The 26,191-nt window shown below is 34.5% G+C and overlaps 3 protein-coding genes across 4 annotated transcripts; 2 read left to right on the forward strand and 1 right to left on the reverse strand.

The window, feature by feature from the left end:
- Positions 1–1,260: 1,260 nt before the first annotated feature.
- On the reverse strand, positions 1,261–6,765 carry TCP-1 (T-complex protein 1 alpha subunit). Its single transcript, XM_018114197.2, has 17 exons — positions 6,497–6,765; positions 6,317–6,381; positions 5,858–5,947; positions 5,668–5,754; positions 5,469–5,528; positions 5,317–5,367; positions 4,866–4,961; positions 4,416–4,481; positions 4,059–4,276; positions 3,750–3,846; positions 3,573–3,659; positions 3,015–3,149; positions 2,531–2,635; positions 2,117–2,245; positions 1,911–2,014; positions 1,692–1,782; positions 1,261–1,603 (listed from the first exon to the last, which is right to left on the reverse strand). The coding sequence occupies exons 1-17, from the start codon at positions 6,567–6,569 to the stop codon at positions 1,520–1,522; spliced, it is 1,638 nt and encodes a 545-aa protein (XP_017969686.2). The 5' UTR covers positions 6,570–6,765; the 3' UTR covers positions 1,261–1,519.
- A 1,265-nt stretch (positions 6,766–8,030) lies between these two features.
- LOC18614391 (Plastid-lipid associated protein PAP / fibrillin family protein) lies at positions 8,031–9,745 on the forward strand. 2 transcript variants are annotated; one of them, XM_007052139.3, is made up of 4 exons: positions 8,031–8,560; positions 8,646–8,711; positions 9,080–9,215; positions 9,510–9,745. In XM_007052139.3, the coding sequence occupies exons 1-3, from the start codon at positions 8,091–8,093 to the stop codon at positions 9,177–9,179; spliced, it is 636 nt and encodes a 211-aa protein (XP_007052201.3). In that variant the 5' UTR covers positions 8,031–8,090; the 3' UTR covers positions 9,180–9,215; positions 9,510–9,745. The 2 variants fall into 2 exon arrangements, with proteins under 2 accessions (XP_007052201.3, XP_088659248.1); XM_088803122.1 differs by lacking the exon at positions 9,080–9,215.
- A 13,821-nt stretch (positions 9,746–23,566) lies between these two features.
- On the forward strand, positions 23,567–24,693 carry LOC18614392 (uncharacterized). Its single transcript, XM_007052141.3, has 2 exons — positions 23,567–23,817; positions 24,213–24,693. Exons 1-2 carry the CDS (start codon positions 23,720–23,722, stop codon positions 24,484–24,486), a joined length of 372 nt encoding a protein of 123 aa, XP_007052203.1. The 5' UTR covers positions 23,567–23,719; the 3' UTR covers positions 24,487–24,693.
- The last annotated feature ends 1,498 nt before the right edge of the window (positions 24,694–26,191 follow it).

Genomic DNA, 26,191 nt, shown 5'->3' on the forward strand with positions numbered 1-26,191 from the left:
GGGCAAATAGCTTGGGCTGAGATGGGATAATTTACTAAGCTCATTGGCCCAATTAATAGAATTGGGCTTTTATTTCTTTGAAGCCTGATTTTGAAGGATATTCGGCCTTTTACAACAAGATTATAAAATTACCTTAATAAGTAATAATTTATCATCACATAAAGGTTTTTTCTTTTTTTTTTTTTGTAAAAGGGAAATTAAATTAATCAAAACAATAATTTACACCATTCTAGTCCATGATATGCCCAGTTTATCTGTCGATAAAATAGAAGAGATATGAGGAGGTGGAACATGAAAAATATATAAGCCTATCTCAAAGTCTTCATGCTTTGTTACCATCTAATTGGCGCCTCAGTTGATCTCACGAAATATGTGAGTAATAGTACAGTCCCAATTTCGTTGTAGCAGCGCCTTAATCTGCCTTAATTAATTTGGACATGGATCCAGAGAAGAGTTGGAACTTGATACCTTTTGAATAGCCACCATTGAATCTGCTTCTATTTGCACCTTGTTAAAATCCCTCTCCCAACATAATTTAAGGCCTTGGAGAATTGCCCAAAGTTATGCTACAAGTGGGTATGTTACTACTCCCACACAAAACCAAAAAGCCAGTTCCCTTCATCATCTATACTAGTATTTTTTAATTTTAAATAAAATTAATTATATTATAAAGACAAAAATTTGGTTTAGAAGAATCGTGAAAATAGAGAAAATATGATATTATTTGTCAATCTACTTGTTGAAAAGATGAAAAAGTAGATAAAAAATTATTTTCTTTTCGCCTTTTTGCTTGCTAAATTTGAAAAATGAAAATTACATTCTTTTGAAATGAAAAATTACCAAAAAATTCTTAAATTATCTGAACAAAAATTAAACAAACTTTTATTTGTTTTATTATGCTCAATTAAACTCTTAAAATTTTGTTTTAAATTAACTAAGTTATCATTAATTAAAATTTCATTTATCATATTTTATCCACATCTGCATCACTTGACATAAAATAATATACAATATTATGACTAATAACAATTAAATAATCATTTATTATAAAATTTTATTTGATTTAAAATAAAAAATATAATAACTAATAAAATTTTATTAAAATTTTCTTAAATAGTTTAAAAAATTATTGTGTTAAAAATAAATACTTTTGTAATTTGTAAGGCCTTGACTCACATCTTTCTTATTTTCTCCCCTTTGATCTTTGCAATTTAAAATAATTTATTTTTGTAAATAAGGATGGCACAAAATTATCACAGCTTCTCAGATTAACAGATTCCTCTCTGCATTGAAACCTGTTAGGAAAATGCTCAACTGTTCTTCCCCAAATAATCATCGTACAACAAAAGGGGAATGATGGTCTTAATCACATAACAAAACAAACATATATATTCAATTTAAGACCAATAACAGGAATAAACATGAAACCATAACCCTCTTCAATGTTAGAAAATGGCATCCGAATCCCTTGCCCAAAATTAACCTACAAAGACGACCGTTAACAATGAAATCAACCCCACTAATCTTGATCCTGACTTTCATCTTTGACAAGCCTGATCATATCATCAATTCGAAGAATTGTTATGGCTGCTTCAGTTGCAAACTGGCAGAGAGAATGGGAAACTACTACATTAGCCGGTTGGGTGCAAAGTTGGATAACATACTCAAATCAAAACTCACACGTTTTTTACCTGAATAATCTTCACTTTGCTCATCGCAGGCTCAATGACTCCAGCTTCTAAGTTGTTACGAACAGTTCCATTGGAAAGGTCCAGACCCATGCTGCAACATCGAAGAGGAAGCATATTTGAATACAGAACGAATGTCACATTCAGTGCCAAAACTCTCAATTATCCAATATTTTCTTTGATGAAATTACTTTTGTTCACTGTTATATGTGCAATGTATACCTTGAAAAATGTTTCTTATCAGCCTTGGTTTGAGCAGTGTGGTGGTAAGCCCGAAGTTTTGCAACTAATTCAGTGGCATCCTTGGCAGCATTGACCGCAAGCACCTATGAATGATCAATGTCATTGATGTAAGTAGTTACTTACCATATAAAATGATAAAAGATAAACGTCTGCACAAGCTGCAGCCTAGCCATAACTAATGCTACCTTTGGTATAATCAATAGTGATTCAGCAAACTCTGCAATTGCCAACTGTTCTCGTGATCCTAAAGTTGTGGCAAGATACTCCAAATACACAGACAAAGCAGCTTCAACTGCACCTCCGCCGGCTACCACCTAACATTTCCAACACCAAAATGGAGGTTAAAATGCATTACAAACATTGCATTATGACTATTGATCTAAACACTGAGAAAATATTAAAATAAACTCTCCAAATAAACCACCAAAAGACAAACAGCCATATCGTATTAAAGACGCTACCACTAGAAATCCATATTCTAACAATTTAAATTCTATCAACCAGCTAATGAGCTCAAGTAAATTATTCTATCATTAACATCAATGTTGCATCTTGAAACTCAAAAACATTAACATTAGGCAGTAAGAGTTTGAGGTTACCGTATTCGACTCAAGGGTCCTCTTCACAATAGATAAAGCATCATGTAGAGCTCTCTCCATCTCATCAAGCATATAGTCATTTGCACCTCTAAGGATTAAGGAAACCTTGGAAATGGTTAAATGAGAAGAGTCAGTCTCATGTGGTCATTACAAATCAAAGTTATTGCCAACATGTGACAATCTATATACTAAACTCGGATACATAATTTCAAAACTATTATTAGCTTGCTTAACATTTTTGCACCAATAACAGTGACATATTAACACAGTGTTGCCTTTGGCTTCAACCCGTGATAGCACGTCTCATATCAAAATAGCCCACAAAGTTGTTTTCAAGATATAAAAAAAAAATTAATAAGAAAGGGCAGAAATATCTGAAGATACTTTATCTCAACCAGGATTTAAAGGAATTAGATTCCAAGTTTGGAAAAAAAATGAGCAAGTTTAGAAGTTATAAATTTTACTCAGAGAGCAAAACACACACCGCACTTGTACTTTTGGTCCCCTTGATCATAACCACGTCATCATCAGCAATGCGCTCCTCCACAACTTCATCTGCATATCCAAGAAATGATGAATCAAAAGTTTCCTCCCCTTCCATATCAGCAAATGTAGAAACCTGCAGATCCATCAGCAAGGAAGAATATTATTAGAAAAAGGCATTTGGTAGGCATTAATAGGCCGTTTCAAACTACTAAGAGTTGTGAGAGTAATGACACAAAGTTCTTTATTTTTTTTTTAAAAAAAAGGCAGTCAACACAAATCCAAGCTTCTCATTTTTTTTCAAAAAAATTGTAAATAACAAATGATGCAGCCCTAACTAAGATATATTCCCATTAGCTCAATAAAACACAATTCAGTTTGGCAGGATACAGTCCTAGCAAAGGATTAATTATTAATCATGAGCTTTAATTAATTCAATACCATAAGCACCGTGAATATGAACTACGTTATAGCACAAACTATAGCCTACAGTAGAGAATGCAAATATTCCGATGGTTATGACAATTATTATGACTTTTAAGGTTGAATACGAACATACCATTGTTGCACCAGTTGCCTTAGCAACATGGCGCATATCCTCTTTTCGAACACGTCTGACAGCTATAGCCCCAGCCTCCACGAAATACTGAAAAAGCAATGAAGAATATTAATTTTAAAAATAAAAATCACAAAACAAGAAAGCAATTAGACAAAAACAAATACAAAAGAAGCTTGCCTTGAGTGCCATGTCATCAATTCCTTTTGTAGTCAGAACAACATTGGCTCCAGCTCTAAGAAGTTTCTCAATACGTTCTTTTGTCATATCAGCTTCTCTGTTTAGACATAGACATCATCAGTGTCACATTTTATAGATATGTATGGCTGTTTAAAATTTACACTAGGCATGCTCTAGATAATATGATAAACTTTTATGTATTGCAGACACACCACAAAAATTAAAAAAAAAAAAAAGCAAGGAAAGAAGCTGTAAATGAGTAATCCACAATGGTGACTGCAAACAGCTTAAGAATGTAAAGATTATCACCTCTGACGAATTTTCTCAAGCTCCCTAGGATCTGTGACCAAGACTTGGACTCCCAACTGCATTTTTGTCTTCTGAAGATTAAAGTCAAGACAAGCAATCTTGGCAGGGGCAACTCTTAAGGGCATTCCTTGGGCAGCACGACCAGTGTTAAGAGCATACCCATTCAGCAGGTAGCTCTCTCTGGCACTTTTTCCATGTGCTTTCAAAATATTAATTCCCTGCAATATGAAGAAAGCAACTAATGACTGAAAACAGATACAATGAAGCTCCAATCACAGATAATGACGCCATCTTGTAACATGAGCTCGTTTGAGAATCTTTATAAGAAATGCATTAATCAGAGTTCAACTATCTTACCTTGATTGGATATTTGACTTCTCCTCGTGCATTGGTCATCTTTACTGCTAGAACTGCTTCTACAACCTATGCAGACAAATTCAATACATGAGCTAAACAAGCATGCTTCAGGTTTGATCCCTCGTATCTCATAAACGATAGGAAAGAAAGCATTTAATGATTTCTATTCATTAAACAACAAGATAAGATACGGCAAAATTAAAAAATATAGAAATATTACTGCTGAAACCAGAAATCCTTATAATAGCACGGGGAAACAAAGTTAAAGATATATATTTGCAGCAAGTGTTTTTGAACGTGAACACAGGTGCATCAGCATAGGATGTCAAGTTTATCCAGGCAAAAATAGATAGAGCTTAGAAGGAAAGGAAAATATGGCAGTTAAACGAGTCTTCAGATGGCTGAGAGTTGAAAAATAAGTTTAAATTACTGAGCTAGGCATGATCATACCAAATTAGCAAAGAAGTCACTGTCACCAGCTATCAGCTTCGAGGACATGCTTGTCTTGGCACAATTTATTAGAGAATCTTTCCCAAGCTTCTCAACCTAATAAAGAAAAATAAGGATGAGTAGAATAAAGGCACAACAGCTATCGAACATTGCAACACCAAAAGATCAATAGCATAGAAGTCAATCAGTTTTAGGAAATTACATATTTCACACTAAATCATTCCATATGAGAACAGAATATAAGGAATAAGATAAGGCAGAGTAATTTGGATGTCGTACAGCAAACCCCCTAATGTAATCAAAGTGATAAGAGAAGTCATGGCAATCAGAAGTCTTTATACAAATGAAAACAGATCTATACCAACTGTCATATATGGAAACCAAATTGTCAGATTTCACATGCAAGTTAAATATTATTCACTTTTCAATCGCTTCTCCGTAAGGCACTTACTTTCACTGCCAACTTTTCTTCAACATATTTGCATGCTTCCCTCATAGCAAGCTGCTCAAATAAAAAACCCAAAAACATGTTCAGATTATGCCATATGGATATCTTATAGACAGAAAAATATGAGCATGCTAGAGGAGGAAAAAGTTACTCACTCTGTAGCCACTAATTATAGATGTTGGGTGAATTTTATTCCTGACCAGGTCATTCGCTCTCTGTCAAATTGTAAGTAAATCACATATTATCAAGTCACTATCTCTCAATAGTAGAAACATTCTTAAAAAGCAACATGGCTCCTAAATGAGTATTTTTTTTATACATATATAAAACCTCTAAATAAATGGATGCAGTTACCTTGAGAAATTCTGCAGCTACAATAACAACCGAGGTTGTTCCATCACCAACTTCTCGATCTTGAAGCTCAGCCAACTCTACAAGTACCTGCCACCTCAAAGAAGAAGATTGAACATAAATTACAGCAGTAAAGGAATACGGCAACAGCAAATGTCTCATTTCAACATGCAAAATCTGGCTATTTATCCACCTTGGCAGCTGGATGCTCTACTTCTAACATCTTGAGGATCGTAGCACCATCATTTGTTATCGTTACATCACCGATATCATCGACCAGCATCTGAAAACAATCGACAAACCAAGCAGCCAGTTAACTTAAATCATCAAAACAGATACACAGCCAAATCAAAATTTTAAAAGTTTTTAAAATAAAAACAACTGCAGCATCACTGGCACATCAATAAATCTTATAAGAACATTACAGCAGGACATTTTCCTGAAAACATTGTAATAATCATCCACCTCGCACTAAAATTAAAACTACAAATACTTCATTTTTTAAATAATGTTTCCAAATCCAGCCCAATCATAAAACAAAAAAGAAAATATAACCAAAAAAACAGAAAATAAAATTAATACTAGGGCCAAAGCAAAAGGGATTTCGGCATTTCCACAGAAACCAACGAAGGAAATCGTTCCTGTCTAATACCTTGTCGAGTCCAACTGGTCCAAGTGAGGATTTAACAATGTTCGCAACTGCTTGACATGCCACCACTACCGAATGACAAAGAAAAAACGATGAAGAAAAAACAAACAAACAAATTTCAGTGAAATTTGTTAAATAAACAAAGCACGGCAGGGAAATAAAAGGGAGAGAAGGAGATAGTACCATTTTGAGTGCGAACGTCCTGACCAGATTGACGCTCGCCGAGAATATCTGGTGCTTGTGCTGCAATCGACATTTACGGCTAAAGATTCAAAAAAAAAACAAAGGAAAAAGAAGGGAGTGAAAGAAAAAGAGTTGGAGACGAAACCCTAGATCGGGATCTGTGGGTGGAGAAGAAAGGGACTTGCAGAATTAGAAGAAAGGGAAGTAGGAAGTGGGAAATGACTCTCGCTCGAATGTTCGAAAGAGAGGCTTTAGGTTCAGGGTTCTACACTTCTTCTACTCTGCTTGATAGTTTAATGGGGGGCTTTTTTGCGTGAGCCAGAACGAGAAAGGGCTTGTACCAGACGACGTCGTGTTAGGTCCAAAATGATGATTGTGGAGACAAAAAACCGGGAATTTTCCTTGGGGTACATTTAACCCTAAAGCCCGTAAGCCTTCTCCCGAAGCCCAACCCAATTTTGTGGATTTATCTCCTCGCTCGACCCTTTTTTTTAAATAAATAAATGTCATATTTTAAAAATATTTTAATATGATATCTATATTAAAATTTTTAATGTGATATTCCAATTTTCATTTTTATTTTCAACGCGTCCTAACATCTAATATTGTTAAAAAAAATTGACAATTTCAATGAATCAAGTACAACAAATTTTGTGAGCAAAAAAATATCACATATTTTTTCGAGTTAATAAATAAAATACATACCTGATATAATCTCATTTGTTATTTTTTAGTTTTTTAAAAATAATTAAAAAATTAGAAAATAACATTGTACATTTAAAAAATAAAAAAATTTATAAAATAAATTTTTATTTTGAAATGCATATTATTTAATATTAAAAATCGACATTGTATTGTGAGAGTATATTCCTAATTTTGTAAATATTTATATATATATATATATATATATATATATATAAGTTGAATATGTGATAATGTAACAATAATTATACATCCCAAGCATCAGAGAAGAACGTTTTCTTTGGTTTTAAATAAACGACCTTGAAAATTGAAATGATGATATCATGTTGTCAAATGGCAATGTGATATAGCTTGCTTAACCTTGTCACCAAGCACTTAACACAATATAAAAATCTCAATGCAATTTAATCCAAATGCTTATATGCTACTTAACTTTTTTTAATTTTAGTGATATAAAATAATGATGACAAAAGTTAATAAATTATCATGAATTTAATTACGAGATTCAAATATATATATTTATTAAGAATAACCTTAATGTAATATTCATTAATTATATCAATTAAATTTTTTAATTTTTTTATCATATTTTTTAAAATAATAAATTGAAAAAGTTACATCCTAATTAAAAAAATATTAATTTTAGGAAATATTAAATCAACAAAATGATAAATTAAATTATTGAAAAATATAAACCATTTTGAACATTGAGAAAAGTACTGTTTTTGGGCTTGGCCCAAATATTCAGAAAGTGCCACGTGCATTGCACGCCACTTCTACGATATTGTTCCCCAAGTCACACCTGAACCGCCAATTTCATTTTATTATTTTTTTTATGGAGGAAAAACCGCCAATTTCTTGATTTTCATCGTCGCAGAAAGATAATCCCACTATGACACTCGTAGCCGTCACTCTATCATCTCCTCTCAGTCTCGCTACCAAATTAAAACGACGGCCGCATCCTAAAATCACCTGCTCCTCCGTCACTACCCAATCGCAGTCAGCCAAACAGGACCTCCTCAATCTCATTTCCGACCAAGACCGGGGCCTCATATCCCAAAGAGACCCTGCCAAACGCGATGCGATCATCAAAGCCATCGATGCCATGGCCATCCTGGGTCGCGATACTGTCACCACTGGCGATTCCCTCTCCGCCACGTGGCGGCTTCTATGGACCACGGAGAAAGAGCAGCTCTTCATTATAGAGAAAGCTCACCTGTTAGGTACTCGAGCCGGCGACGTTTTGCAGGTCATTGATGTCGAGAAGAAGACTCTTAATAACGTGATCACGTTTCCACCTGATGGAGTTTTCTTCGTTCGATCCAGCATTGAAGTTACTTCCTCTCAGAGAGTGAATTTCAAGTATTTATTCAAACTGAAATCAATTTTAATTGTTTTTTTTTTCTCTCGATTAACTATTTAGTAAAGTTTTATTCGAATTCTTTAGATTTACGAGTGCGGTTCTGAGGGGAAAAAGCTGGGAGATTCCGTTGCCGCCGTTTGGGCAGGGTTGGTGAGTTCCTTATCCTTTTTTGAAATATTTGTGCCGCGTGATTCGAAATGCTGATTGTTGATTGGTCTTGTACATTCGGAATTATTGGTTCCAAGTTGAGCATTAGCCAATTAGGTCGACTCTTCCTAGCTGTTTACAATTCGACGAAACATGTTGTGTGGATGGTTTGAAGTTTAATCCCTTCATCTAACTTAAATACTAGCTATTTTGTACTGTTTTATGGTAATTTCTTGTTCATGCACGTCTTGTCCGACCTCATCTCTTTCTCTTCTGTTTAGATAAAGCAGAAAGGGACACGGACTTGGCTGCTATAGTTTAGTTTTATTACCATTACTTCCATGTTTCACTGATCTCGAGGTTTTATGTAGGTTCGAGACTGTTTACCTTGATGATGATTTTCGAGTTGTGAAGGATATCAGGGATGATTACTTAGTTGTTGAGCGTGCTCCTTATAACTGGAAAGAATAAAGTGCATGATTTTTCCTCTAGTCATAGTAATCAAATGTGAGTCCCTTATTCCTATAATTGAAAATTAGTTGTACATATGTCATTTCTTCCTTCTTGTTTTTTCGTTTCTGCTTTGCTTTGAGGTGGGTTTGAGGGCGGTTTGTGCTTTAGGGTGGGTAAGAAATGCTAGTAACTAAAGAAGCCGAAATCTGTGCTGCTTTTATTTCTCATTTCTTTTGGTGTTACATCAGTATGCATGGTTCTTTCCTTGCATGCACATGTATGTATATGAGGAAATACCATAAAGGCTTTTCTTTTTACTTTTATTCCATTTTCCATTATTTCAATCAGGTGATTGTTCCCGGGATGTGCCTCTGCTTCCAAACAATTATCTGCAGGATTTATGGCCTCTTCCCCTCTCTACTGGTGACACAAACATTTAACATGCAATGTATATTTGACAAATATATACTGTACATGTGAATAATTTCAGGAATATGAAGGCAGAATTAGAGCACATGGTTTTGTAACAGCTGATGACTACATACTTCAATGTTGATGCTTTCCGCAATCCTTTTTTTGTATTATATTTCTGCTTCATGCATATAAAGTTTTTTAAATTCGATTGATTGACTTGGTGCAATAATTCTCATATTTATTCAATTTCAAACTCAACACATATGTTCTTTTTTTTTTCTTTTCCCTTCATTAAACAGCTTTCAACTTGCTGTACACAATATTCTACTCATTTTTGTCTCAAATGTCAAATATATGAAGCCTTCACTGTCAAGGCATATTTGTCTTCTTAGATCACACTCATGAAGACATATTTTACTCATTCTGTTTCAGTTTTGGACACATATCAATTAATCAGAGAATTATCTGATAGTGCTTCTTTACTCTGATTTCATGGGCCTTTTCTCCTTAATATTCTTCACATTGTTGAGGATCATTTCAGGATTGGAGAATCAATAACTTTTTGTAACCTTCTGCTTCTAATTATGTATAAATGTTTTTCTTTCATACTTCTAGTTTGAGTTTAGTTTCAGGTAATTTTATTAGCCTGAAGGTGCAAAAAGATGAGGGTTCAATTTGTCCCTAGCTGCGTACAGTTTTGTTATTTTTCAAGCTGCTTGCCTGTGCCAAAATGATCCTCACAAAATGATTTTTTCTTTCAAGATTAAGTTTGTGCTCATTAAATGATGTGTCAACTTAATCTAGATATGTCCAATATAATTAAAGGGGCTTGGTAACTTGAAGCATTGCAGAAGATACATGGGGGCATGTTGGTTGATGCCTCTGTTTTACATTGTAGGCACGGAGTTCTCATAGTCTCCTTGTTCTGTTACCAGGAAATTTTTTTTTTTTTGTAGTTTTATATGAATGCTTTCTAATTTGAATTTGGTTTGACTTAAGCTAGGTTGTGTGGGGCTCTATATCAATGTATGTACATACACATGTAGGCACACCTGCATTCACACTTTCAAAAGCTTATATGCAAAGACCAAATAATAAATGAAAATGACCTGTTACCATTTGCCTGAATATATTCTTGTGGATGGGAATATGCCGAATGAACAAACAGAAGTGTTATAAATAGTAATAGGCAATTGTGGGCCTAGATTATGAGGAATCAAGAAACACGTCAAACAAGCAATCATACATCTCTCCAGAAAAAAAAAAATTAAGAAAGCAAGAAAGAAAGGCACTCATGCATCTGATGAGGATGAAAGGTTGTAAATGGCAAAGTAGGGTGTTATTTAGAGAAACATCTGGAGCATCATTGTTTCATGCTTCCTTTGCCTGCATTAAATCATACTAGGATATTGTTGGGAGTTTTAAACCTTTAAAAGGAAACATGATCAATGGAAAAACTAGGGAAATAATGGAGAACTTGAATTTTAAGAGCTTAGAGAAAGGAAAGGTTTGAACTGGTTTTGTTTTCACTAAAAGCTTCTCAAAAATCCTCAATTATATGTGTCTATGGGATCTTCTATTACATCTTTTGTGCTTGAACTTATAGGCTCTCTCTTGTTACTTTCTGGTAACCAAAATCTACATGCTCCTTGTATGGCCTCCCTCTTCCCAAGAGCTTCCAATAGTCCTGCCTCCTTCCCCACAGATTCTACAGAAGAAAAATGAATCAATTCACTCCAGTTCTACATGAGAAAGTTGCAAGGTAGTCCTGCTTTTTCTCCTCTCTGCCACACATTTTCTCTGAAAAACTTTTATGACCTTTCAGGATAGTTTTGCAATTTTGTTATTTCTCCTTAAAATTTGTGAGCCTGAAGTGCAAATTTGTCAAATATAATGCTTGTTTGTAAATATGTCGGGTTTGGTTTGTGAATGACATCTCAAGGGCGTGGCTGCAGTTTTATCAGTTAACAGTAATGCATTATGGAATGAATTTATTTATTGATCTCCTTCAAGGTAGAAATAAGATTACTTATTCTTTTTACTTTTCATCCCATTTCATGTTTCTTTTTTCTCCCATTTATTGCTTTTGGTCTCTTTGCTCGTATGAGTAGGTTTTCTGATGAAGTGGTTGTCTAATTGCTTTAATTAGCCAGTTTTATAAACAGGTTCTCATCTGTATTTATGGATTGTAAATTTCAGGATTGGGAAGGATATTTGTGATGATTGTTTTGGTGGACTTTGCTCCTTATGATTGGATGAAGTTGTATACCATTCTTAGTTTAATTTTTCCATTATTGTTTTCATGATTTAGACAATTTAAGCTGTGATAATATTGTCATATGTCCACACCAGTTTGTTGGTTTTGCTCTTATTTGCTAAATTCTGCTCTCTGATGTCATTCAGAGCGTGCCTCCTGGAAATAAACTTTTGAAGCCCCTTGCTGAGATGTGACAGACTATTAGTTTTACTATTCACATAATAGCTCTTTCTGAACCTATGTAGTAGTTCTCACGACTTGCGTTATTGCTGTTCAGCCTGTGTACTATGTACGGTGCATAAATACTCCAGTTCTTATGTTTTTCTTCAAGCTTTTTTCTGTACGTTATTGCTTTTTTTCAAGCTTTCTACTCTTTGAAGCTAAGGTTGCACCGTAAAGACAAAAGGTGGCATCACTGTGAGGAAATCTTCAGGAGTGATACTCTAATATTCAAGTTTATGTCGACGTGTTACTTGCATAGTCATCATCAATAGTGCTCCCTTTTCTCTCTGACTTACTCACATACATGCATATTGAAATGTATGACATGTAATATTGTTTAATTAGTTTCCTTTGCAGCGAAGTTCTCTTTGCTGCTCAAAGACAGAGATGGACCAATATTCAGTACGAAAACCTAACTCAACTCCTTGTTATTTCCTTCCCTCTTCCTCTGTTTCTCTTTTATATATGTAGGTCAGAGTTGCCAAAAGCTGTAGTTTAACAGCAGGTTTGAAGTATAGGCAGTGGCTTTACATTGATCCTCTTACATTTTTCTCAAATTATTTGTTGATAACTGATAAGACAACCCATGCTTCTCCCTCCCTCTAAACCATAGGAGAAAGACAACATGTCAGTATTTTATTGTTGGGCTTTTCGAATTTGCATTGCATTAAGAATTATTATTAAACCCAAATGCGCTCCCACCCATCGGAACAAAAAGGCCCTTATAATTAGCATCAGGAAATCAAAATGTGGGGCAGCATATCGTATGTTTATGCATTAAGCACTAAGCATGAGTGTAAAATCTTATGTTCCGATAGCTTTGGGCCATCTCTTGTGGGCATGAATGTCCTCTTTTTGCCTGCTTTGGCTTTGGGATTTGAGTATTGGGACCCTGAGTTTTGTGCACGGGTTCAGGTTTTGACCTATTTGTTTATTGCTTCCGTTGACTGATTAATCTTTTATCTCTTTTGTGTTTTTTTTTCCCACTATCTGTACAATATCTTGGATATAAATCGATTAGACTTGGAACTTGATTGGATTCCGAGAAGACAATTGTGACATGAACTAGGTAAGGATTAATTACAGTTTCCCTGTTTTTGAGACATCTTTTTCCTTCTCTACCCCTCGTGTCCGTACCTCTCTACACCATCCCCAACTTTTTGCACGACCTGGTTGCCAGAGATGGACCAGTGTCTTGGTCTTTATGGCAAGGTGAAATTATATTTTAGGCACGTGACTCGAAGTAGTAACTTGGAGTAATTCAATATGCAATGATCAACCAGCTGCTCCCCTTGGTAAAAAAACATAAATGAGTTGGAATTGAATGTAGGGAAATAGAATTACTTATCCAAAAGTTCAGAAAGAGAGACGGAACAGAGGAAAAACTTTTATGACCTTTCAGGATAGTTTTGCAATTTTGTTATTTCTCCTTAAAAGTGAGCCTGAAGTGCAAATTTGTCAAATATAATGCTTGTTTGTAAATTTTTAGGGTTTGGTTTGTGAATGACATCTCAAGGGCGTGGCTGCAGTTTTATCAATTGACAGTAATGCATCATGGAATGAATTTATTTATTGATCTCCTTAAAGGTTAAAATTAGATTACTTATTCTATTTACTTTTTATCCCATTTCATGTTTCTCTTTTTTTCCCTTTTATTGCTTTTGGACTCTGTGCTCGTATGAGTAGGTTTTCTGATGAAGTGGTTGTCTAATGGTTTTAGTTAGCCAATTTTATAAACAGGTTCGCATCTGTATCTATGGATTCTAAATTTCAGGGTTGGGAAGGATAGTTGTGATGATTGTTTTGGTGGACTTTTCTCCTTATGATTGGATGAAGTTGTATACCATTCTTAGTTTAATTTTTCCGTTATTGTTTGCATGATTTAGACAGTTTTAAGCTGTGATAATATTGTCGTATGTCCACACCAGTTTGTTGGTTTAGCTTTTATTTGCTAAATTCTGCTCTCTGATGTCATTCAGAGCTTGCCTCCTGGAAATAAACTTTTGAAGCCCCTTGCTGAGACGTAACAGACTATTAGTTTTACTATACACATAATAGCTCTTTCTGAACCTATCTAGTAGTTCTTACGACTTGCATTATTGCTGTTCAGCCTGTGTACTATGTGTGGTGCATAAATACTCCAGTTCTTATGTTTTTCTTCAAGCTTTTTTCTGTACGTTATTGCTTTTCTTCAAGCTTTCTACTCTTTGAAGCTAAGGTTGCACCATAAAGACAAAAGGTTGCATCACTGTGAGGAAAATCCAGGTGAAATTGGTTTCTTCAGGAGTGGTCCTCTAATATTCAAGTTTATATCGATGTGTTGCTTGCATAGTCATCATCAATAGTGCTCCCTTTTCCCTCTGACACACTCACGTACATGCATATTGAAATGTATGACGTGTAATATTGTTCAATTAGTTTCCTTTGCAGCGAAGTTCTCTTTGCTGCTTAAAGACACAGATGGACCAATATTCAGTACGAAAACCTAACTCAACTCCTTGTTATTTCCTTCCCTCTTCCTCTGTTTCTCTTTTATATATGTAGGTCAGAGTTGCCAAAAGCTGTAGTTTAACAGCAGGTTTGAAATATAGGCAGTGGCCTTACATTGATCCTCTTACATTTTTCTCAAATTATTTATTGATAACTGAAAAGACAACCCATGCTTTTCCCTCCCTCTAAACCAAAGGGGAGAGACAACATTCCAGTATTTTATTGTTGGGCTTTTCGAATTTGCATTGCGTTAAGAATTAGTATTAAAACCCAAATGCGCCCCCACGCATCGGAGCAGAGGAATCAAGGCCCTTATATTTAGAATCAGGAAATCAAAATGTGGGGCCGCACATCTTATGTTTATGCATTAAGCACTAAGCATGAGTGCAAAATCTTATGTTCCAATAGCTTTGGGCCGTCGCTTGTGGGCACGAATATGCGGCCTTATTCTTGAAAAAGTTACTTTGAAGCCTCTTTTTGCCTGCTTTAGGCTTTGGCATTTGAGAATTGGGACCCTCAGTTTTGTGCACGGGTTCAGGTTTTCACCTATTTGTTTATGGCTTCCGTTGACTGATTAATCTTTTATCTCTTTCGTGTTTTTTTTTTTGCCACTTTCTGTACAATATCTTGGATATAAATCGATTAGACTTGGAACTTGATTGGATTCCGAGGAGACAACCGTGACATGAACTAGGTAAGGATTAATTACAGTTTCCCTGTTTTTGAAACATCTTTTTCCTTCTCTACCCCTCGTGTCCGTACCTCTCTACACCATCCCCAACTTTTTGCACGACCTGGTTGCCAGAGATGGACCAGTGTCTTGGTCTTTATGGCAAGGTGAAATTATATTTTAGGCACGTGACTAGAAGTAGTAACTTGGAGTAATTCAATATGCAATCATCATCCAGCTGCTCCCCTTGGTAAAAGACATAAATGAGTTGGAATTGAATATATGGAAATAGAATTACTCATCCAAAAGTTTAGAACGGTAGACGGAACAGAGGAAAGTCCTATTGTTTGAGGTACTGGGTAGATGGCGAAATAGGCTTAGTACTAATTCGTATGGAGAGCAAATGTGTACGTAGAATCTGGGTCGGACCCAAGCTTTCACTCAGCCAGATCTAGGGAGGCCCACCGACGATCGTGATTCACATGGAATGGCGGGTGCATGGGACCCGACCGACCAAGGGTAGATGAAATTTCATGGCAACATTTGCAGGAGTCAATTTGGATGGTGGGTACGGGGTAGGCCCACCAAAAGAAGCACACTTTTATTGCAAAATGGGGGTACATCGTCCCTCTGGCTCCTCTTCATAACGGTGTCCCATGGGGGGTTGGCTGTACGGAATTAAAATCCCCTCCCCGAAATGCCCAGGCAAGAGGGGTGGCTGTTGGGCTTGTGGGCACAGCATGATACGTGAAAAGAAAAATGAAAGTGCCAAATTACAGAGAGAGGGGCGATGGGGAGGGTGACAGGGTGGGGGGGATTTTGTGTGGGGTTCCCTTGCTTCTTAGCCTTACGATGCTGGACCCTTTTCCCCCCACCCTGCGTAGGTGTCACGTTCGACTTGACACTGATGCACATCCACCCCCTTGGTTTTCATGAATTTTGCTGTCAAAGTTTCGTTATGTCGGCGAACTCGGTTCAGACAGCCACCCTTTCCACCTCCATTTCTACTTTAGAATCCCATTTTTTTCATCCTTTTTTATGTGTTTTTTTCCCTCAACAATAACAAGATCGAACTTAGAGAAAAATAAGGTGGCAACTTTCTCTTTTTTCGTACTTAGCAATTTTCTAGTTTTATTCAGTTTCTCTAAGGAAAAATTATGGCATAACTTTGTTAAGTGTTGGAAAGTTGGGTTGGCAAAAAGGAAGAAGATTTAAAATTTTAATATATATATATATATATATATATATAAATATATTTTCGTGATTGATTTTCTTGTTGTGAATTATAAAATATGAACATAGTCACATGAATCTACCAACAAGGGAATATGATACTATGAAGATGTTGACCCACGGGATCGGTCTTGTCATTACGTGGGGATTTAGAATTATTATCGTATTGGGTGGAATAGATTGATTAAAATCGGCACTTGGAAAGTGGTTGATTGCATATTGGAAAAAAAAAACAGCCAAAATAACCAATTTCAAACATGTACTTCACGTTGCATAAACAGTCAAGTTTGTACTTTCCTCCATGACGCTTCAACTCCTTTCAACACACATGAAAAGATGACCCTTTTTTGTATCGATTCTTAGTTCATGGATGATTTCAGCTTCCCATTTTTCTTCAAAGTAAACAGTTGTTAAATGTTTGAACAAAACCCACCCCTGGTTGGCAAGCTCGTGCAATGAATGCAGCCCAAGCTTTTTCAATATTCACTTGATTTTTGCCTCTATTATTTGTACCCGGGAGGCTTGCAACTCAATTGGCTTCTGCAGTGACTGCGACGTTGTACTTGAACCAACGAGTTGAGTTTGGCCAAATCTGCATGATTAATCGAATTCATATCTTGTCCAAATTTATTGATAAAATATCTTAATCTGACTTAAATTAATCCGAGAGGATTGAATTCATGTTCACTTACTACTCATTCTCATCCCATCAAAGAGCAACTGATGATATATATATATATAGTAATAAGTGCAGATTATAGTATACCTTAATGTCTGCCACGTGGATGTAGAGCACTGAAAGAAATCTGAGTGCAACAGACTGTAAATGATCCCAATTATGGAATTCTGGCGCAGATATCTGGTGGTCCCAATGATCCATGGTTGTAGGGCGTCAGCAAAAAGCAATGACAGAGCTGCTTTTCTTGCGGGCTACACTTGCGTGTGCTTTACATACACAAAACCTGCCGTGTCCTTGCATGCTGGCTTCCTGGATCTCCTCCTTTTTCAGCTCTCAGGTATATCAGAATGAAATGAACATGCATAACCCCCCCGACCCTCACCATTTTCTTTTAAATTTTTTAGCATTACGTCCCCATTCTACATGTAAATATACTACATGGGAATGCATGGAATAACTCCTAAACTACATCTTTTGTATTTACATTCATCAAGATGAAAGAGTTAATTCAAGTTTCAACCATGTGCGTTCATGATTTAATACCGAGAACATTCCGCTGCCTTCTATAAATCTTATCAATATTGCACCCACTTGTTATCACATGCATGCATTTCTCGGCCTTTAACGAGGTTTTAGTTGTTTCTATTTTAAGGGAAGAAAGTATTTTATTGACGTGGGGTGTAGTAAAATCACAATCAATCACACAACTTAATTATGTATCATGATAAGCAATCCAAGAAAGTCATTACAAAAAATTCATAAAGCAGATATATCGAATCTTGCATTTGGTACTTTTAATATAATCGGAGATATGTTTTATTTTTTGAAATATAATAAAATAATTTATAATTTAAAAAACGTATAAAAATTACAGAAATCACTTTTAATCATAAAAAAATGAAAAAAAATCAATAAATAATATTAAAATAATCAAATCTTTTGTATCACTACGAAACATGAAATATAAACATAAATGCATGATTAAACCCTTTTTTCCCCCTAACTATATGTTTTATGTTTAGAAAATTAAACAAAAAATTGTAACAGTTTCATGAACTCGATCCACACATAACTTGGCTTGCCCTGTCTTCGATGGTACCATTTATCACAGAACTATTCTTATATAATTATATCTGATTATGAAGCGAATATAATTTTTATTTGGGTCTTCCTCATTCTCCAACAAGTCTTTAAAATAAACTATGAAATTAAGCTAGTTGGCCACAAACTTTTAATTCACAAATGACGTCCTTGTTACGTTGCATTATCGTTGGAAGTTGCAGGCCAATAATCTCTCCTTCTTTTTCCTTTCTAATCTTAATTATAGTTGACTAGCTGAAAGATTTGTAATGGTTTCTTAAATCATTCAAATCCGAGTAACCTAAACACTAACTTAAGTTAGATTCGAATCTACATCGATGTGATCCCGACAACGGTGGAAGCAAATCCTTTTGATAATCAAAACAAAAATTTTTTGGATGTGGACATTTTGCTGGGACTCTAAGTTTTTCTTTTTCCTTCTCTTCTCTTCCTCAATCCCTATGAGGAAACCAAAATGCTTTTCCATCTCTTAATTTTCCTATCTTTCTATTCATTATTTGCAGCATGATCTCTCGAGTGTAAGAGGAAAGAAAGGATGAGTGTTTATTGTAACCATACATGATTAATTTCGTATGATTCACGGGTTAACAAAAATATCGATTTTTCTATCATTCCGTAATGTTTTATATTCTGGGTTTCTGCTCTAATAAATTTTTTCTGTCTCTTAAGGAAAAAAAAATTAAAAGACTACTAAAAAACTTTAAGCTAAAGTACTCTAAATATGAGATATGTACTTTTAATCTTAATTATTGATGATTACGTAATGGTAAAGCTAGACTTCCATTTCCATTATTCATTGATGTATAACTGATTGTACATATTAATGACAATTGACATCTTGAAGGAAAGGAAGATTAGTATAGTTAAGTTTTGTAAACAATGATGACCATTGATCAAGTTAGTTTGAGGAAAAGGACCAGTATTTTTCTTATTGATTGTTTGAATCCCAGTCGTTAATTATCTAATTGATTAACTCCGCCAAAACCTAATCTCAAAAGGCATGCCCGCGGTAGCTTTGCCAAACTCTTCTTCGGCTTGTAGCCATCAGCACACCCACAGGGCCATAGTCACCATTATGCATCAACATCAGCCTACCAAGTACCTAACTAATTAATTAATTACATAAATTTCTTTTCATTGAGATTACATATGAAAAGGAAGATACACGTGAATTACGAAAAAAGGTATCTAATGACAGATAATTCCCTTTTATTTCGTTTATTTTAAATTTTGTAAAGTGGGTAATGTTATCCCATATCTTCAGTTTGCTTGAAACTTAGGGTATCTATTGGCAAAATTGAAATGTCAATTACAAATCAAAGTCTATGATGACTTTTATTTTATTTTATTTTGTTTTTAATTTTTTTCCACAAGCCGAGGATGACTTTTTTATTCCTCAAAGATGTGGATGATTACCTGGCTGCGCCATTGGAGAGAAACAGGAAAAAGGAAATACCCAGAAAGTGACCCAAGATCCAAAGCATTGACATGCTGAAAACCAAGTCTACCAAATGATGATGGAACTAGACCTGGGAAATTTATTAGAAAATTATTGAAAACTCAGCCAACATCTTGGTTTTGACATCTCTTGAAAAAGGCCTACGCAAGTGGTGATGGAACTTGAGATTTGGTTGCTGATATTTATCATAATTATTTTAATTTTTTATTTATTATTGGTGCTGCATGAAGTCTCCCAAATTATTTCAATGATGAATTTTAACCACATACTTCAAGCTTATTTCATAATTATTACCTCTATATCACAGTCAAGATTTAAGACGTGTATATATATATATATTTAATTTTGTTTTATATTTTTCTTATTTGGTTAATTTAATCATATATTAGATTTTATATTTTATTCACATAGATCATGTATGCCAAATTTTAAATTAATTAAAAATATTTGAATATCTGGTTGATTTAATAAAATTTTTATTGTTTAATATTATATTAGAAAAGGTAATATTCTCAACTGATATAACAAAAATATCAAAATATTTTGAAATTTTACATGCATATAAATAAACTATTAATTATACATAAAATTGTAAAAAATATAAGTAAAATTAATTGACAATTTCTGCCGAAGAACCCTAAAGCATGTCATGTAAATGATCAGAATGATGCCACATCAATGCCGAGGTACAAGCAAAGGTCACCATTAGGAGCCCACCATGGGAATTTAGAGCATAAATCTCGACGTTGAAATGGAATATTTCTAGTTTAAATTAAATTCCTTTCTTCTTCAATCGTAGGCCACAATTCTTTAATAAATAATTAACCAAAAAATATATATAATTTCCCCTTAGCATAGAGAGGTGGCATATGCTTCACGCTTCTAGGGCTTGAAAAGGATGGGAGAAAGGTCGCATATCGAAAAGAGAAACAAAAAAAACAAATTATTTTATCACATTTTAAATAATGGGAATAAGTCCAATATATAGTGAAAGAAAAATAATGTAAAATTTTTTATAACATCATCGCGTATATGCGTGTGAATCATTAGTCAAAATAATTGAAAAAAAATAAAAAATTTTGTATGCATTTGAATAGAAGAGAGTAAAATATCCGTCAATAAATTATTTCAATTTGAAAATTATAGTTGAATTGTTGACTATAAAAGAGATCATTAATGTTTTTGACCCGAATAACTTTAAATTTTAAAATACGTCATTCATCGAACTCAAATCAATCTTAAAATCAAAATCAACAAAACCAATCAAGAATATAGAGATTCTTGAAGCAATACAAAATCAGATATATTGTCTCTTGGCAAAGAGCCCATGTCATAATACAATTTGTTTTTGACCATTAATGAGGTGAATGGCACCCAAAAATCTAATAAATGGCCACTAGTGGAGGGGGGAAAACAAAATTGGACTGGAAGAGGGAATTGGGGTCTTACATTTTTTTCATTAATTTTTCTACATTAAATTATTAGTTGACCAAAGACCAATAATATATTTTAGTGTGGAAGTTGTCTGGTAATTCAGCTATTTAAAATGGGCATAATCAATACAAAATCATTCCTGCCACCAAACAACTTTTATTAGTAACTCGTCAAAACCATTTTCTTTGCTATATAATGGCACACATCGCAAATGAGGAATTTGGAGGCCCAAACACATCGGCTGCTTTTCGTCCCGCATGTCAATTTTCGTAAACATAAAGCAGATGTAAAAGCTCCCTTTGGCCCCACGTTATGCTTATCAGCTTCCTGCCCTAGTCTGTGTTTTCCCTCATACCATTATATTCATACCCCCGTTCCTCTTCTCATCGTCCGATTAACAGGGGCCTTTTTCATCGGATTGTCAGGGGAGCTTGATGTTGACTGAATATATTTTTACTTTTTTGTTTAAAACAATAAAAAATTTATTAAACTATATTCATTTATACAAGTAATTTTAATGAAACAGTCAAATTTAATGGGAACTCATATTTTATACTCATGTAATATGATGTAATCGAATAATTTATTTCATATCAATTATGTAATCACGTTAGTTATGATGTTGTCATGTTGGTAATTCATCTATTATCTAAATAGAAAATGTTGATTTATATTAGGCATAATGATAAGTTTTTTTTTTAAATTAAAAGATAAAAATTTATTTAAGTATAATAAAGATATAAATTTAATTAAATAAATATAATTTAACACAATTTAATATTTAAAAATTTTCTTTTAATTTATAAAATAATTTATTAACCTTTAAATAAAAATATCATATATTATTGGTCATTGGTGACTTTATTTTAACAATTCTTGATTTCCTTATCTTTTATATTAAACAACGGTCAAGATGCGGTGAATCCATAGCGAGCTTCGTGGAGCTGCGGAGCATAATGGCGAAGCACGGAGGGCTGCCTGCCTTTCCACTTTTGATTATGATGCTGTGGACTTTGTTTAAAGGTCACTAAACAGTAGTACTGGGGGATTTTTTCGCCGTTCCCCAAAATCCCCACCGCCAATTAATTTAATGACAGTTGCGTCCCACGCTTTGTCAACAACGACAACAAGGCAGAAAGCTGAACCAAGTTGACCATGTTTCACCCTTCACTTTCACTGTTTCACCACTTCGCTGTTTCCAACGAATTCCATCCCCCACTCTCTTCATCCGCGCGTAGCACCACGCTTTACTTAAACAAAATTATTTCCTTCTTCTTTTTAGTAATAGTAGAAATCACTAGTTAGCATTTGATATGCTTTGTTTCTTTTTTTTTTTTTAAATTATGTATACAATAGAATGGTATTGTATGCATTAAACAAGTCTTTGCGTAGACAAATACATCGAATTTAGTATTAATCAACAATAATTGGTTTTTAATCGAAAAGTAATAAGGTCCTAAGAAAAGTATGTATATAACTAACTAATCCTTAAAGGTGGCTTGTTTTTAAATAAGAAAAAGATGGGCACCAATTTTATGAAAGAAAACATACTTGCGAATGGCAATATTTATGTTATGAAATATTATTAAGTATGAAGATGGTGTGTTCGTTTTTCTTTTCAAAATAGAGAAGAACAAAGCTTATGATATATAATTTTCAAAGCACTACTTTAGAGAATCAAAATGCTTAGATTTTGGGTAATTTTGATTTTGATACCTAAAAAAAATTTCAATTTATTTAAGAGAGATTGAGATACCAACGCAAACTCTCTTTAATGATAAAACTCGAATTGAATTCATATGTTGAAAATTTGAATATTAATACTTGATTTTGTTTGATTATTATATAATAAATGAATACATATATTTGAATATTTGATTTATTAATTAGAGTAAAATTCAAATTTCCTTTCTCTAAATTAAAAAAAAAAATACTAACACATTGCAAAGTTAATTAAACTTGCAAGACAATCAAACCAAGTACCACTAATTGATTTAATCATTGCTTAAACTATTCAAAGTATATAATAATAAAAAGGTAATAAATAATTTTTTAAAAATGGGTAGTTTATTTGAATAACACACATGTTTTGATGATACCTAGGAAGGTGTTGGAGAGGGACAGAGTGGGGGGAGCGTGGGTGGTTCCCCAATTATAAATGGCAAAGAGGCAAAGAACCAGAAAAGGACAAAAGATGGGAAAAAAGAATAGGTAAGAAAAAGAAACCAAAAGCAAAGCCCAGCCCAGGACATAACTGTCATTTTTTAGGACATAAATTTTAAGGTTCACATCTCTCTTCTCTCTCTCTAACTGAAAGCGACTGCAAGCAACCTGTGGTCTACCTGTGAATATATATATATATATATATAAATTATATTTATTAATTTATTTTTCCTTTTTGGTATATAAAAAGTAAAAATGTATGGGATTTATACACCGACTCTGAAACCTTCACTCCTTCTTTATATATAGATATGGCTCTCTTGTAGTTATCTCTCTTTCTTGGGCTTCTTTTTTTTTGGGTTCTCTCTTTCAATCAAATCATCTTCTTCTTCGTATTGTTCTCTTAATTATTCAGCGAAATTCAAAGCCTTCAATAATGGTGGATCTTCAAACTGTTTGCTGCATGTGCGGCGACGTTGGTTTCCCTGACAAGCTCTTCCGCTGCAACAAATGCCGCCACCGTTTTCAACATTCGTATGAATTTTTGTCGTCATTTAACCATCGTCATCATCATCATCATCATCATCATCATGTATGCATATGTTATCATCATCATCATCATCATCATCATCATGGGCTTGATAGCTACCCTTAACTGAATTCATCTTATCATCATCACCGGTAGATAACTGGATACCCATCTCCACCAAGCAGCACCACCCAACAACCACCACCAAACATCATGCTTTCGTAATAGCACCAGTGAAAACATCCTAGGCAATCATCATCATGGACATGTTCATCATCCTATAATCATATTCTTTCCAAAGCTTACAAATATAGTTCAGCTTTCATCATACCCATGCGAATTTCTAGTATATTTTATGGCTTGACACTTGTACTTAAAACGATTTTATTGAATCTGGCAGGTATTGCAGTAACTATTACAGTGAGTTGGCAGAGCCAATTGAACTGTGTGATTGGTGCCAAAGCGAGGAAAGAAGCTCAAGGCACGGAAGCTCTTCAAAGAAATCATCAACCGGAAACGAAACTGGAATTACAAACCGATCCGAGTATTCGGGTACTGACAAAATCAAGCAACAAGATCGAGACGAGAGCGCTGAGAAAGGAAAGAGCAGCGGGACTCCTTCTCCAAGGCCTACGACACGCAGGTACAAGCTTCTCAAGGATGTGATGTGCTAAAAAAACAAAAAGACTTGAAAAAAAGAAAACCCACAAAGAAAAAAAGAAGAGAGTTTGTGTCGAGTCTGTGTTGATAGTAGCAAATGTTCATAAGTTGTTTATCCCAGTGTTTTCTTTCGAGGGTCATGGATGAATTTTGTTGGAAGTATGGCTTTCACTTTTCTTTCAGTAAGTTGTTAATAATAAAATAATGTAACTTTAATCAAATTGGTTCGGTGGCACAAGTTTTTAAGCCTTTTTTTCTCTTCAATCCGGTGTCTGCCTCCCCTTTCTGTCCTCCTAGTAGTTCAATTGGACATATTTAGGCCAAAGTTTTGCAAGATAAGAGAAAAAATTCTTGATGCATGACAGATGAGATAGGTTTCGTGCATGAAATATGTTGGATCATCTGACTGACATAACAAAAGTTGGATAACCTATTCAAGTCCTTGGGGAATTGGTCCCTGGAAAACAGTGAATTTTCTTTCCAGGCTGAAATGTTTGGATCAGTGACCTAGTTCGCTAGCTTTTTTGCATAAGAAAGAAACAAGAGAGTGTGTATCATGTAGCTAGGGTTTGTTTCGTCATTGGGGAGGAGTTGCACCTTCGTTTCCTTTTTACTTTGTTGAGTCTCTTAAGGAGAATTCAATGCACTTAATTGGTTGCCTTTCGGCCAAAGAATTCATAGTACCTAAAGCTGCAAAGTTTTTACAGATTCATTGAAAGGCCTTTAATAGCTAGGCCCTCCATTATTACTTTTGAGGAAGAAAAAAACAAGCAAAGAATTGCCTGCAAAAGATGGGTATTTTATAGTAAATTATTTCATACAAAAAAAATTTTATGATTACTGTTTCTTGGGCTTTAACTAGAGACAGGAAGAGGACTTGGCTCCTTGGCCATTCGCTTAAGTCATTGGACTGTTGATATTTCTTACATGCTTGTACTGCAGTCTGGACCCGTAGTTGTTTGAAATTATCTCCCAAGTACAACAAGCTGATAAGGTCTCGTCCACTGTATCTGTTTTGGCCATTTATGAGAAACCAACAAAAACCCTTTCTTATTGGGGGCTCTTGAATTTGACAATGAAGCCAATGACCTCTATCGACCGCAATCCCTTTTTTCTTTTCTTTTTCCTCTTACCCTCTGTTGATGGCACCCAAGGATGACTCAATCATTTCGCTACCCAAATCTCTTTTTCTCTCTGTCTCTCATTTTATCTCCTTCTACTCCTCCTTTGTTTTTTCACTTTCTCCTCCACAAGTTTGGTCTGACCTCTTCATGTGAACCTGATTTGAAGAAGAAGGAAAGTCACCATAAATAAAAACATCATGACCCAATTTTCCATCTGCCGATACTTCCTTTTTCCTTTCGAAACAATCATGAAAGAGTCACATGGTCGCTGCTCCTCTCTCCTCACACCCTCCTTCACCTTCCATTAACCAACTTACAAGCAAGTCGTTAGTATATTGCAGGATCTTTGCAGATTAACATGCAACGATTCCAATATTCTGTAACATTTCTTTATATTTGTCCTCATTCCATTTTAAAAAACAAGCCGGTCCTTAGGATTGCATGTGAGCAGGCATATCGAATTTAAATATTTTAAACTACTATTAGGGTTTTAATTTTTATTTTATGTCTCAGGTAAAAGTTTGAATATCTGATTCTGTACTTCATCATGTGTCATTTTCTTAGGGTTCCCAATAAAACCAATAACTTTGTTTCT

The sequence above is a fragment of the Theobroma cacao genome, chromosome 1 (genome assembly GCF_053813885.1).
Source record: "Theobroma cacao isolate CCN51 chromosome 1, ASM5381388v1, whole genome shotgun sequence".
NCBI classification, from domain to species: Eukaryota; Viridiplantae; Streptophyta; class Magnoliopsida; order Malvales; family Malvaceae; genus Theobroma; species Theobroma cacao.